This window comes from Watersipora subatra, chromosome 10 (assembly GCF_963576615.1).
Source record: "Watersipora subatra chromosome 10, tzWatSuba1.1, whole genome shotgun sequence".
NCBI lineage: Eukaryota > Metazoa > Bryozoa > Gymnolaemata > Cheilostomatida > Watersiporidae > Watersipora > Watersipora subatra.
In genome coordinates, this window is record NC_088717.1 from 3,758,539 (window position 1) to 3,775,337 (window position 16,799).

At 33.1% G+C, this 16,799-nt stretch overlaps 1 protein-coding gene across 1 annotated transcript; it reads right to left on the reverse strand.

The window, feature by feature from the left end:
• Positions 1–776: 776 nt before the first annotated feature.
• Positions 777–16,799, reverse strand: LOC137406254 (N-acetylgalactosamine-6-sulfatase-like). Its single transcript, XM_068092792.1, has 14 exons — positions 16,784–16,799; positions 15,882–15,993; positions 14,470–14,521; positions 12,423–12,526; positions 9,621–9,721; positions 8,109–8,179; positions 6,211–6,289; positions 5,696–5,793; positions 4,786–5,035; positions 4,331–4,490; positions 3,733–3,889; positions 3,175–3,329; positions 2,693–2,868; positions 777–1,012 (listed from the first exon to the last, which is right to left on the reverse strand). The coding sequence occupies exons 1-14, from the start codon at positions 16,797–16,799 to the stop codon at positions 777–779; spliced, it is 1,767 nt and encodes a 588-aa protein (XP_067948893.1).

Sequence of the window (16,799 nt, forward strand, 5' to 3'; positions counted from 1 at the left end):
TGCCCAGACTTTCCTAAAATGACAGCGCTATAAACAATGGCAGTGTATATTGTTTATAGGAGATAAATATACGATACAAAACTTTCCTGGCTTAGAATAACTAAACAGCATATGATTGTTCAGCACTGAGATTATTGAAAGGTTTAGTCTACATAAAGTTTTCAAGGCTGTTTGAGGCAATCAGAAAGGTATATTTTAACTCTAATCCTTGCTATCAAAGTTGGTTTTAGCCATTAAGTACAATGTGCTACGAGAGTTTCAATTTTAGGTATACTTTGCAAAGTGCAAGCAGCTGATGCCTAGTGGCTTATAACACTTGACCTGCAGACTACAGGTTGAGTTAAATTCATACAAAAGGTCACTGGTGGTATCAGAAATGACATCCAACCTTAAATCATCTCTATAACTGGGCATGTCTCCAGGCTTGCTTATCTCTGGGCTCAGACATGTCCAGCCTAGATCATTAAAACACTGTCTGTACAACAATGCTTTTGAAAATAAACAGCCTCTGCTTGCAGTAGGCTAAACAGACATCATACTTGGTCTTCGAGGGATTGCTCCCACGCATGCAGGAAACTTATTCATGTTAAAATAAATTTACTTATTATTCTGTCTTTTATTAATTTAATAAATGACTCAAAATGTAAAAGCAAATCTTCAAATAATTCCCATTTAAAAGTTAGGTTTACAATTGTAATGCCTTCATGAGCAGGTTAGGCAGGTTCCCACCTTCTGTCATTACCTACTTTTTAACTAAACTCTACTCAGCACATGAATCATTGATAGCATTTTGGGTCAGCAGGCTCTAGAGGAAAGTGTATAGATGGTGTACAGTAGTCATCCCGAGGAATAAGATATGGTCCAAATTGCTGAGTTGTGAAGTTAGTTGGACCAAGAGGAGGATGGTACACTGCCTTTACAGAAACTCTTCTGGCAGCTTCTATTTTTCTTATTAGCATTGAGACAATAGCGGGTTCGTCATCATAAATATTTTTTGTCTCATTTGGGTCATCTGCAATCAAGTGAACAAAATGAGTTCGAAATGTTTACATGTAGCTGATAGAGAGACCATCTAACAGTTTGTTATAACGAGTCCAAAAAATATTCTCACTAGAATTGAATGGGTTTAATTGGCTTAAAATACAATTAAGATATTTATACCCTCTTTAGCACATTTCAGTAATCTATTATCTTAATAGTAGACATTTGCAACCATTTTGTCTGACTAATATTACTTTAGAAAACAATATCATTGTGCAAATGTCACATATTTATGAGTCTGGAAAAGCCACCATTTTATCAAAAAAGTCTATAAAAAAGATACAATATGATGTGTCTATTATAAACCTGTTGTACAAGATCTACTGCTCCAGTAATAATTGCAAATCCTAAAGATGATCTCGATGTGCATCCTTTAGCATCTGCTACCACTTTAAAAAATAAAAAGTAATTCCTGTAAATCTTTCTACGAAGTCTAACTTGTGATCAGAAATTCTTCTAGCAACTTTACAATTAGCAAAGTTAACTTATCTTCACATACAAATCTCTGTACAAAGTATATTTTTGGCCAGAATTGTAATGGCTGCTGTGAATAAATTTAGAAGCAATAAAAGTTTTTAAGATTTGAATATCAAGCTGTCACTGCAGACAGAATTATGTATGTTGTAAAAAATCTTTAGCGTTCCCCTGCTCGGGATCCACTTAGAAAAAGTTATGAGTTCCTTTAACGTTCACTAATTTGGTTATTACTCAAACATCATTTGCTTAATCTTTATGAACCTTTTATAAACAAAATGATACTGATAATTATTGAATTACATCAATATGTACTGAATTCTTTTACTTTCGTTGTGGTTGGTGTGGTTTTAGTGATGAGTGAACCAGAGAGGAACAATCCTTTGAAGTTCCCTTTAATTCTATGTCAGTAAGGTCTAAATGAGACCCACTGTCATCAGACTTATCCATAAAGTTGTTTAAAACTAGACCTACAAAATTAAAAATGTTTAGGTGGATAATTAGAATACTTTTCAGGAGCAGTGTATGCTGTACTAGCATTGAGAAACGCTTTTTTTTACCAAGTGTCGTGTTGAAACTCCAAAGTATTTTGTTTTTTAGTTGCTTCAAAAGTAGCACAATCACGATCATTGGTACATGTAATTCTATCACTACAATAAGCTTCATTTAAATTAGTTGGTTGTTTGGTGCAGCCTAAAACTTTGACATACATCTATATGAAAAACTGTTTCACAGAAGGTTGCGCTTGTGAAATTAATGTCACTCTGCCAGGGGTGGACACAAAAGGTAAAAAGCAAAAAATTTGTTCCATCATTAAATGGTTAATGTCAATATTAAATTGTATCAGCTATCAGCTAGAGGTGGTGGAACTATGAGAGCTACATGCGGAAAAGCCACGATTATGCAGCAGAAATAATAACAATATAACATAATTCTACAATAAATCTGCTAATTATACGCTATGTAAGCTTTCCTCTTATTACTTAGTTACTCTTCAATTACTTAAAAGGATACTTTCATGCCTCTTATATAAGCACTCATAAGAATTCTATCAGCACTAATAAAATATCATATTTTGTGACATTTTATCAATCAAAGAATAGATATTTTTTCTGTTGGTTTCATCTCTTTAACAAAACTCAATCCATGATGCATTTCAGTTTTCCATATCCCTTACCTATAACATTGAAAAGACATCGAACTACCCGAGAGCCATTCTCTATCCTATGACAGTCATCTCCTGTGATGTTAGGAAGCTCAGGGGATTCTTCTGGTTTTGGCCACTCTGATTCTAGTGCTGACGGATCAGCTAGGTAATACTGATTTCCATAAACTAATTTGTAGTCTCTCCATCTACAGCAGAAAACTTTGTAAATGATTCGTCGTTACCCTTTCCTTTACAAGCAGCTAAACCACTTGAATACAACAGGCAGTGAATGCATATTTCAAATATGTATGTATGGGTACAGATAAATATATTCAACAACCAACTGTACAATATGAAACTTTCAGATGCTCTGTTTGACCGAGCTCATCCGCACTGTGGTTACATGTATCTTTACAATAAGCTCTGCCCCTTGACCCTCAACCGATTCATTAGTATTGGCTACCTTTTGGAAACGGCTGATGAAGTACTCTACATCTTCCTAGCCAGAGTACTGAGATGACTTTAACTGGTGAGCTGGAGCTAGGGCCTTGGGCAACATTATTCTCTCTAGTACCTTGGCAAAATTATCTGTACCCTTGTCAGTGCTCTGAACACATTTGATGGCCATACCCTTACAAAAAGGACCCTTCGAATCTTCGGAGGCCGGCTGCCACATTCAAGGCAGTTAAGGTCCCCTAGTTCAGAGCGTATCTTGAATCGGAGTGTTCATTCAATTGGTTTCTGTCTTTACTACTCCTTGGGTAGCCTGGGTTAGTACATCTAGGGGTTCACCGGTTTTTGTTAGATTATGGATCTAAGATCACAATGCTGCTATCGGTGTAAAGGATCTGTTGCGACCCTTCGTTTTGCTCTAAAGGCAACCAAACCAGTTGATTACAGCAGACAATGAATAGAGTTTAGAAATGCATATATATGGGCTCAGCTAAATGTATGTAAGAATCAACTGCACGGGATGAGACTTCTCAGTGCTCTGCTTGATTGGGCTCATCTCACTCTGTTTATACATATACATGTATTTAAAATTAAAATAAGCTTTGTCCAGAGATCACAGAGATCGATTTAGTAGCAGGTTGGGCCTCCTCGGCCAAGTCAGTAGCCGACTCTGTCAACCGATCGGTTATTGCATTTTTGGTTAGGCTGGAGGCCGGCTCTGTCTTTTCTTTTATTTCTGAGATCAGAGAGACGAGCGTGCATTCACTCCCATCTCTGAGAGGCCGAGCCAGTTTTCTAGGCTTTTCTCAGCAGCTTGACAGTGCGGGTATCTTTTGGTTCTAGGTTTTAGTATCTCTTGTTACCATACATTGCATAATTCTACTGCTGGTGCAGGAGGGTGTGTGGTGAGATTCATTCACTCACCAAACACTCTACACATGCCATCAATGTAGTGAACAAGCAACCGACTAACAAAATTTGCAAACTCTACTTTATGTCATACAAAGTGTTTGCTTTTTATAGAAGATTTACTTTTTAGTTAACAACTCCCAATGAAGAAGGGAAAATATTATTTACACTACATTTAGCCATGCTAAATATTCACTATTATAATGAAAAAACTGCTAAAAATTTTAAATAACAAAATTTTCCTGAAATAAATCCACAAATCATATAACTGTGAGAAGAATCTGATTACAATAGAGTTTAGCCTACCTGTAAGCAGCGTCTTCTGTGGTGCAGTCTGGAGGATTTATGAAACGGTTTGTGGCATCAGTGAGAGCTACTAAGATTTCCTCCCTTCTGTTGTACTTTCTGTTTAGCGGACAGTCATAGGTTGATCCTAAGTTGGCCAGCTGAGACACTCCATCTATCCCTAGTAAGATAGATTGATTTTTTACATTGTTGGTCCCCAAAGGAACAAAACCAGATTGTTTCACAAATTTCAGTTGTAGCCTTTGGTCAGGCAGAAATGTTCAAAAGTGATTGCACTGATACAAAATTTATACAGCTGAACTTGCACTAAAATCATTAATTAAATTTCTTAATATTATGTTATGACTTGTCTACATAAAAACTTTAAAAATCGTTTAAACTTCAAACTAGAAACTTTTTCTTTACCAATAGTTGGTTGCAAAATGCTAAATACATCAGATGTCTGCATTCTTCACCTGGAATTTCAAAGCTACTCATTTTTCTTCCTGGTTTAGCTAGTTGAATAAATGTAGGAAACCAATCGGTGACATGCATAAGAAAGTCTCTTTCAGTTCCTCTGGTCCTTGAATGTAGTCGGGGATCATAGTATACTGCGGGTACACGCACTCCTCCCTCCATGAATGTAAATTTACCATTTCTGAGAGGGTAGTTGTTAGCGTAATAGTCATACAAAGGAGATTTTCTAGTTAGAGAAGCTCCACCATTCTAAAATAAAGTTTTAACTGTCTAAAATACAGCTCAAAGTTTATGAACATCTGTAAAGCAAACGAACCAAACAAGCATAAACAAATGCTAATGCTGTGCCTGATTTTATGATGAATTTGTTTTTGACATTTTATCATACATGCTTTTTTAGGGTGCACACTTGAAATTTAATATACCTTTAAGAAAACAATGTTCAAACGCTTTCTATCTTATTATTCTATCATCTTTTTATTTTTATAGTTAGCAGTTTTTGTTTAGAGTTGTGTGCCCTTGTGAACAATATTCATGCATGAGCAAACAATTCTTCAGTTTAATATATTTCTATGAATTGTAGTCATGTATAAAAATGTGTCATATTCAATTCTTTATTTCATAACTTGGGCACTTTTAGCTTTGTCAAATATAACATAGCAGCAATAAAAGGCTAAAATGAATGGTGACAGCTTTCTCTATCATAGACATATGCTATATGGTTCAATTTGTAGCATATATGCTGATAGCGAAGTGTCTCAGAGGCTACTCTGTTTACATACACTCTATGTCTATTCTACGTAAAAACTTAGTTTAAAGATTGCTCAAGTTCTTACAAATTCAAACTTGTAAACCTCGGAGTTGCTCACTCTTAGTTAAGACTGAACAAAATTTCCTGTGGACACTTACGTCTGAGGAGAAAATAATAATTGTGTTCTGGTCCATCTCAGTTTCTTTCAAAACTTTTATAGTTTCACCCAGCAAGTCATCAAAAGCAGACACCAGTCCTACATGCAACAAAAGCAAGTAGTTAGTAATTAATAAAAGCCAAAAACAGTTGATGTGGTAAGTAGAGTAAAAGTTTTTTTTTACATCTGGTTCTAGATAGATGGAAAATTTTAACTATTTCACACACTTAAAGTCAATAATTATTTATATGAAATGAAATAATACTGAAACGACAAATTAGCTATTAAGTGCAACAAACCTTGTTTGGTATTTAGCATTCTTATGTAGATTTATTTGCATACTTATTAATTTTAAAGTTTATTCTTGCTTTATTTAATTGTTTTATTTTTTAATATATTTTTTAACCATTTAAGAAATGATTTATTTGAGTGATTGTTTTTGTAGTTACTAATTTAAAGAACAAATTATAAAATAATAATAATAATTGTTATATTAATCAGTAATGTTATACTAACCCAAGTATCTCCGTCTCTTGTTGGTCTCTGTATTTTCTGCATCCAAGAAGTCATGAACATCAAACATCTCTTTCGTTGACTACAAAAATTGTAATATAGACATGAATGAGATAATTTTTAACGTGTTTTTCATCCTTAGTTGTTAATCTGAATAAAGTGAGCTCTAGCAAAATTGGAAAATAATGCCAAGGTAACCATTGTAGATCATATTCAAAGTAATAAAAAAAGTTAAAATGACTTGCATACAGTAATGATTGCTAGTTTACTAGGATGCTAGTCTAAAAGTAGCAGTAGGAGGATCTAAATTAAATTACAGGCAGACTTATTTTTAAAGAATTCAACTGTAAGTAGATTTCTAATCAAAGTAATAAAATTTTTGATCAACGCCACAAAATCATTTGAACTTTGTTTAAAAAGACCTACCGCTGTTGAATAGCCAATAAAAGTTTACATCTGGTTTTCAGCAATTACATTCTACTTAATTACTTCTGCAGAGTGCCAGTTTTATTTGTTAGTGCCATTTTCTTATCGCTACTACTAAATTTTTTACAAGTAATTTTCACTCAAGATGAACAGTTTCATATTTTCTTTGTCTTTTGCTATATGGTTTTTATCCACAAACGTAGAAAAAAACCTCTTTACTTATAATAAGCTACTAGAATAAACAATTGTATCAAATTTCAGCTTTCAATAAGGCTTTGCAAAAAATTTGAAAGCAAATGTAAAGTTTTGAGTACTTAACTAAACGTTGGGATGTTTTATGTTGCTCACCTGAAAAGGAGCATGTGGAGCAGTCGGTGATATCCACATGAAGAGAGGTTTGGGTTTGTCTTTGTGACCCGATATCATCTCTCTAAGATCTTGCATTTCTAAAAGCTAAATAGCTATACAAATTACTAGTTTTGTTAATAATAAAATAACAAAAAGTAATAATATAGTCGCATTAATATTTGGTGTCTTTTGGGAAAAACCATTACATTATAAAGACATTCTGGTAGAGACCAATATAATCTGGATATTATTGTTGTTAGCTTGACTCATCTTTATGAATAACCTACAACCTTGTTATGATCTGCGTAAGTACATGATGTTGAATGAACAGTATAATTGATCTTAGTGATATTAGGCATAAAAGATTTTAGTTGTACTTGCATCAAGACTAATAAAAAATACAGTTCACAATGCTTGTTTGTATTACACTAGCAAGAATGTTCATTTTCTTAAAGAATTAGCACAAAAATACTGAAATTGTTTTACTTTTAGTTGAATTAGTTGATACACAATCTATGCAGAATTTGACACCATCAGCTTGTTCAAAGAACACCTGTAAAACAAATCATTGTACAAAGTATTTGTAATTTTATCACAAAATTGTACCTCGCTGTCGATTTTGTCTATTCTCTGTGTCTATGTCACATATCAGCTTTTTAGGGGATTTTTCAAACTTTTGAACTCAAGTAAACAAAGGACAGAGTTTATCACTTTGGCAAAAATGTTAGTAGCAACATTTTCTATTAACTAAAGTATCAGACCTAATGAGACTGCCTTCAACTTATTTTAATTAATTGATAAGCCCTTTTTTAGTGCAGAAGTCTATGCAAACATTAACAAATGCCAGTATGTTAGCCAATATGATATATAGAAGCCAACTTCCACTCTGACTCAATAAATAACTGCTATAACATAAGTGACTTTACAAGTACAAATGTAGGTGTAATTAAATTTTTACAGATATACCATAGATTCATCAATTGTTTCAAACCTCCTGAAGTATTATCACGGTCAAGAGTTAAAGTTGAATACATGTAGTATAAGTGACTTTATGAGCTGTTCCAACCTGAGCCTTTGACCAATCAGAACTTTGTCTAGTATTTATAAATGAATAACTATCAACTCACTGTCAAATGAGTTCCAATATTCTCTGCACTAGGCTCATCATCAACTCTTCTCTGTAGGACTGTGTATTCAGCTGTAACATGCACCAGAAATAATGTTATTAGCTACTAGTAGCAGTTATTGAGGTGGTGAAATTAGTATTGAAATGAGAGGATCTTAGTATATCTATGACAGTGATACTAGTTAGGAAAACCTCTCATGACACAGGCTAATATTAAATTTAAAGTCATCCAAGTAAATAAAATTAAACTATTTCCTAGGTTCAGCTTTTGTTGACTAATTTTCTGTTTTTTTATCAATATTTGATATTAAATACTGAAAATCTGATTTTTACCCAGGATTAGAAAAGACAACAGTTTTTGCTTTCTTTAATTAAATTTTCTAAAGTACGGCGGCTTAAAGAAGACAATTCAAGTTTATCACAGCTTCATACAGCCACTGAGCATATAGACCGCTACCACTATCTTATCATATTTCAGGACCATTCTATGAAGTATATAAACAAGAAATTCATGAAAAATAAAGTGGCAAAAAAAATTTACTGCTTCTGCACTTTGCCCTTTTAAATGACTTACATCATAAATATTTCATGGAAAAATTTTTCTTTGCCAATTTGTGGCTACTTTATAAAGAAAACAAAAACCTTAACGATCTATAATTGATAAATTTACCATCTTTTTGCGGAAAGTTTACAAGTTACAGTGTACATGTAATATAAATTTTTAATAGATTACTTCTTTAAAGAAATGATTCAGTAACATAAACACTGCTTAGTTTTTGCATCTTATAAAAAAGCAATACAAAAGATATTAAGATAAGTTAATATAAGATTATATCATTTATATAAATTAAATTATTACGCATACAACTAAAACTGTGAGACATGCTAATACAGAAATAAAATACTTGACTTAAAACTAGGAGTTACACAGAATCATAAAAAATTACATATTTGAGTCACCATCGGTATGGTACAGCTAAAAATTAATTAGACTATGTTACAACTTACAGAAGCCCTAGTAGTGGTTCCTAACTTTGTGTGATCAGTAAGCAAACAAAGCTCTTAATAATTAGAAAGCCAGGTTTTAAAGACTAGTGTATGGTGCTAACAGCCAACACTATCTGTCATTATAATGCACAGGCTTTTCATGTTTCTAGTAACTAAACTCATTCTATATGCAATAGTACTAACCAGGAAAATATGGATGTTCTAATGAGAAAACTTAATTTTTTATAGGGCCAAATTTGCATATGTGAGATTGCTCTGCAAATATTTCCTACTAGTGATTATATAGCGCAGGTGATAATTCTCATCTAAAATTAAACTGCTTTGTTTACCTGCAACCCAATGCGTTCAAACATTATGCTAAGAACTATTAAGCTTTAATTACACAAGGGAAGAAGACAAAAATTAAAACTGAATTGCTCTAATACTGAAGATCAATGCATAGCCTTATGGTAAATATGTTTTTAGACGCAAGTGTCTGCAAGCCACTGCTCTGATATGCACTCACTCCAATTGAAGTAATCTGCAGATCCTGTGTAAATTCCTCTGAACTCATCTACTCCACGGTTAGTAGGCATACAGCTTCTGTTGCAATAGCCCAGGTGCCACCTGTAATTAGTAGGTATATTCATAATCTAGCATTGTAAAGACAACACAGTAAACACTCTTATAATGTACGCCTCCTATAAAGTAAACTCTGGATAATGTACATGTAAAAAATGTATGTAAGATTTTGGCTTCGTTTCACATATTCCATTATAGTAATATTAATATCATGTAAGCTTTAAATTCGATTACAACAACAGTTAGCCTAAATATATTGTTATTGTTTTTTATTGTATTTGGGAGAAAAACAACGCAAAAGAAAGTTTTTATTATATAAATTAGTGCTCTTGCCATCTCTTAGTCTAGAATTTTAGCAGAGAATGCCAGGTGCGCCAATAGAGCAAAGAGAATACCTAAAAGTGGTCGACTGGTGTAATGTTGGTCTGTCAATCTGAATATCACAAATTGGAGTCTCGTTAAAAACCAACTTTTTATCCCAATCTCTAATCTCTAATCCTAGTTTCAGAAATATAGACAAAAAGACAGACACCTTTTATTATTACAGATTATTCATTTTTGTTGTACATAATTTTTGGTAAACCGGTACCTAAATCAATCCCTGAGTCTAGCTGTCAAAACAAGAATGATAGCATTCAATCTGAACAAGTTTTATCAGGTATATCTGGTTATTATGCTCATGGCATAAATTTCAAATTGCTCACAAAGGCTTGCTTGGTTTCACAAAGCTCTCAAATTTGCCTTACCACTATGTTAGTACTAATGTGTGTGTCATGTAAGGAGCCTTGACACAAAGAAATTTTAACTTATGCCATGTTTGATAGCACTTCTATCACCACCTTTGTATTGTAACTCATAATCATATCTCAAAACTGTCAGCTAGCCCCGCTTGCAAACAAAATATGAATCTGAAAGCAATAGATCTCGGAGGTAATCAAGTTCTAACTTGCGGCCTGTACAACAACATAGAACTGAAAGGGTTTTATTTATTAATCAATATAAATTTGTTCATTACCCAATCGGTACCTGATATTCTAATGTCAAAGTCTTATATAGTCAAGTAATTAAGATTTCTGGTTTTCACCAGAAATCTCCCAGTTTTCACCATTTCAGTGTAGAAACCATATTGCTGGCATGGCCTTGCTAAACATACAACAATACCGCAAACTGCAGTTAAATTTATCATAAGCTAATCATCCCTTAATTATTCATACCACATAGTCTTGTAATAAAGCCCTGGTTTGTGCTTTGTGGTGTGACAGACAATGGTTTGGGCTGGTTATGCCCCGAGTGGGCTAGTGTGTAGTTGCCCACAGCTTTGTTTGTAGTGGGAGCTGGCATGACAGGATTTCTGACCATCTGTTTTTGCTTAGTTGTATGACGCTTGAAACTTTTCAAATATCTATTAACTTAACACCTGGTCAGTTGATATCAAGTTAGGCTAGTCAAAGGTGCCTGTCATTAAACGCTTGCATGGACACAGCTTTTCCAAACCTCTGCATCAATCAATTAGTAGCGCATGTAGCAAAGAGGCCAAGTGGCAATTAATATTTTTTCAAACATTTTTGCCATGATATGGGATCAAAATTATGAACAAGTTTGAATACTTTTTTACATTGTCTTTTACCTTACTACTCTGTTCTTATATAGTTTTTACAAGAAAACAGAAGAAAATAAAAGCTTATTTCAGTAAAATTCTTCATTGAAAATTTTCCAGTACTTATGTCATGGCTATTCACTCTAACAGAGCAATGTATAGAAAGAGTAATGTCACTAGAAGTATAAGGGATTTATACTGGTTCCATTTCCGCTCCCTTTGTGTCACTACCATGCATTACCTTAGTCACATTTTCTTAATTTAAATAGCTATGCCGCCTCTGTTCAAAGACATACGGTTCCTAATTTTAAATTTACGATCACAATTTTTATACACCACGGAACAAGATGGTTAAAAATAATTTAATTTTTCTCAGTGATAAGAACCTAATGACGTTAGTCAACTTTTTACATTGAAGCACAAATTCGGGAAAAATTATTTCCTGAATATTTGAAAGTCTTTGTTGTGCATCAATATACTGTGAAACCTGTATTTGAATGTCACCTCTAATAAAGCACTATTCTAAGGGAAGGAGTGAAAAAATAAACCACCATGGCATTCACAAAGAGTTTATGGTAATTGTGCAGCTATGCAACAACAGTTTTTTTGCATACAGCTCACAAAATGTCACCAAATTATGTAGTTCAATTATTGCTTAGTATTGCCTTCCTCTTGTTTCAGAGAACCACCTACCAACAGTGGAACATGATTATGCAATAAATACTAAACATACACTAGGTATTTGCTATATTCATAGCACGCCGTATTAATATATAATAAAATAATATGAATATTATTGTTTTCAGTTTACGATGTATGCAGATATTGCTGCGGAGTCCTGCTTAGCATTTTATTATTGTCTGTAAAAAAACTGTAGGATGTAGAACTTTTGAAGAAACTCTTCTCCAATAGCTGATCTTTTTATATAAATATGTTAGAAATTTAAAGTTTTAAATTTTAGATTATATTACAAATAATATAGTAGGCAAATATTATATTTGTGACAAAAAGGATGTTATCAATACTTTTGGATAATTATCATAGTTACTGATTTGTGTCTACTCAAACGCTACGGCATTTCAAAAAGTAAACATTGATAATCGTGCTGGTACATGCATAAGACTGCAGAAGTTCCTAAAACGTACGTACTTGCCAATGTACTTTGTTGCATAACCTTCTTCCTTCATGTGTTCAAATATAGTCTTGTGTTCTAATGGAAGGCAAGTTTGACTTTCACGTGAGACCACCTGAAACTGTAAAACAAAGTCTAAGGTAAATAGAAGTGAGCAAGTTGTTAACATGCAAATGTTTACACACCAAAGTTGATATACAGGGCGTGAATGACTTTTACAAAGCTCGAGTTAGTTTTAAACAAGTTTTCAACAGGAAATGCTGGTTATAATTTAACAAGCAGTTAGGAATCAAAGCTTTTCAATGATTATAAACATTTTTGTTCTCCACTCCAATCTTCTGAAACTTTGTGTTATTTTGTATTTTTCCACTTTTAAAAAACTATGACACAATAAACAGAGTTTATGGTAAACAAAGACAATGGAGCGTTTAACATGCAAATAGTTACATGCTAAAATTAATCTACAATACATCAATGACTTTCACAAAACCTTGGTAAGTTTTAAATAAATTTGGCAACAGAGAATATTGTTAGATTATTGAAGGTTAGCTAGCAAGCAGTGAGGAGCCAAAGCTTTTTACTGATTCATAAACAGATTCTTGTTGTTTGCTTGATTTTGCTAAACTTTGTGTTATTTTGTGTTCTTTTTTCATTTTTTTTATAAACTAACCTAATAAAATTCACAAACCAAATTGTCAGCATTTTACAATACACTAGCTGAAGTCCCTTCAATGCATGAGTAATAAAAATAGCTTATGCACATTAAATAATCTGCATTACTTTACCTGCTACATTACTTTCATGTTATACTACCTGTGACTGTTTATCAGCTGTTCTTATTACCCACGCAACACCGGACATTTATCAATCCAGGTTGTAAGGCAAGCTGATACCAGCTGGGCAGCTCGCTACGTGTAACGCAAAGCTGCTATAAGTATTTTGACTAGTTTAAGAACAGCTTTCCTATTATTGATCACTGTGCGAAATTGAATACATAGTACAATGGGTAATCTAACCACCTCTCAGAACTGGAAGTGTTGAGATCGAATACCCAGCTGATCTGATTTTCCATTACCAAAGCTTTATCACTATAAATGGACATATCGAAATACACTGACATCTATATCAATCTCAAACTTTGCCATTTGGTGTGTCCAGCTATTATAGCTATTAAAATAAAAGAAGAAAAGATTCGCTTCATGCTGGATTTGATTTCGGAACCTCCTGTTCACCAGGCGACAAACTATACCATTGATGCAATCAGTTCATTGGATGATATGAATTGTTATTTAGGTTAATATATAACATAGCGCTTGTTGTTACAGTGCAACATCACTAACACTTGCTCTCTTGACTCTTATTAGCAAGTTTAGCAACTCCAGCTTACTCGACTTAGCCATTGGCAATGTGCCAGGCTAATGGCAAGTAGCAGGCAACTAAATTACCTGCCACTGTTTATAATCTGTTATAATACACATGCAACACTGAGAATTTGGCTAGTACGCTTATATATATTTATGAATATGCATGAGATTGCCTGTACTTGCGCAGACAATAGTTTGCGGAAATACAGGCATTACTTGCGCACCACAACTAGTTTTCGTAAAATGAAGCAATTACTTATGGATTATTAGCTTGTTTGCTAAGTTCTTTATCTAAACTATTTTGTCTTGAATATTATTATTGTTTGTTTAAGGAAATCTGCAAATATAGTAAAGTAATAAAAGTTGTTCATATTATTGAACCCAGTAATAGTGTAATAATTTGTTCTAAGCTTTGAGACCATCTTTGATTGGTTGTTGTGAGTGAAGCTGTAATCTCAAATTGAGCGCTATGCTTAGATCAGGCTAAGCATCTTATACAAGTCATCACACTGCTGGCTAAACCTTGCTTATATGAAGCACTGTATTATTCTCCTTATCTCTTAAAAAGAGCAGCTGTTTCAACACAGTAAAATGTGTCTGGTTTTGTGTAAACAAATTCACTTGTGCTGTACTACTAATAATTTCTATGGATCCTAAGTGCATTTCCTTTCACCTGATGCGATAGCCATAGCATATATACCTGAAGACCATTGTTTGATGGGTACTTTCCAGTCACCAAAGCAGAGCGGGACCTACAATAATGACTCGACTATTTAGAATGACTAAGTATGGTAGATATGGTAATTATCATTATTTAAAAACAGGAACTCGTTTGCAGTATAATTAATTTCTATTGGGCAGTTTTCCTCACAGCAATTATCAAAGCATATGATTTTAAGCTCAATACTTAGTAGCAGATTTTCATAGAAGTTCTACAATCTGTGGGTTTCTGGAAACGAAATTATTTATACTATCTGATACAGCTTGACTTGTGTAGTCTAAAAGCCGCTTGGTGCCATACTGTAATTTTACAAAACAATATCTGAGATTACAATCAAATGCAGCATTTTGTAAAATATAGCTGCTGACAGCTACTCAATCTTTGGTCACAATTTTTAAATTATTTTTATTTTAATTAGTTTTTTAATTGTTTTTAAGTTTTTATTGCCTTTTGCTGAAAATGTATTGTGTTTGCTTACATTAAAAAGTAGAATTTTTACTAATCTGTTAGGATAATACCATTAGTAAAATGATTTGCATTAAAAGATGACCAGCTCCGAAACACTTACTCGTTGTTAGTTAGGAACTTTATCGCAAACTGAAGCCAAACCTTGTTTTACGATTATCTTAACACACGAGTATCTCAAACAGGTCATAATTTTCTAGTCTATAATTGACTCCGCATTGAGCTAATCATCAACACTTAACAGTGAAAGTTATTAAAATTAAAAATACAACTAGTGCTAGCAAAAATGAAAACTATATAAAAAAAAGTAAGTTCAAACTTGACCTATTTTAAGTTGTGTGTTACGTAGCATAAATCAGCGACCACTTCTATTTCAGTTTTTATATTTTGGTAAGAATTAAAACACCTTTTTGGGAATGATTAATTTGCTATTTTATTTTTTTATATAGCCCACTTTAGTTTTATAACAAAGAGTTTGTTTTAATGTCATGTTTATGCACCTGCCATTTTTTTAGAATTCGGAACTAATTTTAACAAAATGCTTTACATTCTTAGGCAAATATTCGTTTGCACAATCTGCACAATGGTAATAAGATGCAAAAAGGATTTTACAATCTGTTAATATTAAAGTCAATGCTTAGCAAGGCTGGTGACCCAAAGTTGTTTATTTGGTAACACCAGTACAATAGGTGCATCATTATTAATAAGCAAACTCTCTTTTTACAAGCAAACAAAATCAGTTCTGCTTTTTTATATCTATTTACGAGATTTGCTGATACAAATGGTTTAATAATATAATGTAATATAAATTGAAAACTATGAATCATCATGGGTTTCACATTTATACACATTTGCATAAAATGTGGTACACTATTGGCTTTTTAAAAAAAAACAATCTATATAGGATTATTGTAGAGTCAACTTACGCGCTACAAACAGGCTGCATATACAGTTGATTTAAAGTGATTCCCTTTAATCTCAGCTCATCAATATTGGGAGTCTTCACTTTTGGGTTGTGAAATCCAACATCATTCCAACCTGTAATTTTATTTTTGTAGTGGTTCATGGATGTGTTTATGAAGCATACATCTCAGCAGTGTAACGACCCTATTATTGTTTTTGGCATAATCATTTGAGCATAAAACAATTAGGAGGAGAAACTAATAATGTTCTCACATTGGTTACAGATCGCTGTCAAAACCATTTTACATTCAACACAACCAACTTTCAAACTGTGTATATTACACAGCAGCTTGCCATTTTGCTGTTAATATTGCATTTTGTCTATCCCAGGAAAGATATAAAAACATATAATCTTTTCCTTTCATTATTGCTGTTTGTTGTACATAATAGCACCCAGTACGTTGCAGCTACCATTGTAGTTCTTCTATTGCACTGCAGTGCCATTTGACTGCTAATATTGCATTTCTCAACCAGCAGTACCCTTTTTTCAATATCACTTTGGTCGTGGGCTGTATGACAGAGAAATTTCTAGTATAAAATTACGGAAAGTAAAAACAGAGCAATTGTTTCGACATCTATAAGACATTGTTGTGCTAAGAGCAAGCAAATCAAACATCTTGTATTGCTAGCCAATTAAAAAATGTAGCAAAGCAAAAGATATCACTAAGCTTCAAGTTTCAATTTGAGTTAATTCATAAAAAATGAACAATTTGTACTCAAAAAATTTAACCAACATTATGAGATTTTTTTTGTTAAATTTTGTTTATGAACAGGCTGCATTTAAACTTAAAACTGCAAAAGAGTAAGGCTTTATCAAACTTAAAAAACGAATGATGACAGTTAGTAATATTGTAACTCTACTCACCCATATCATCAGCCAT

What these genes read in the sequence shown, in the direction of transcription:
- LOC137406254 (XM_068092792.1), bottom strand. An exon ending in CTGCTACTAAATCGATCTCT is followed by an intron (nt 3,330 to 3,732) that starts GTGATCTCTGGA and finishes TGAATGTGGCAG; the next exon opens with CCGGCCTCCGAAGATTCGAA. An exon ending in CACCAGTTAAAGTCATCTCA is followed by an intron (nt 2,869 to 3,174) that starts GTACTCTGGCTA and finishes TTTCTGCTGTAG; the next exon opens with ATGGAGAGACTACAAATTAG.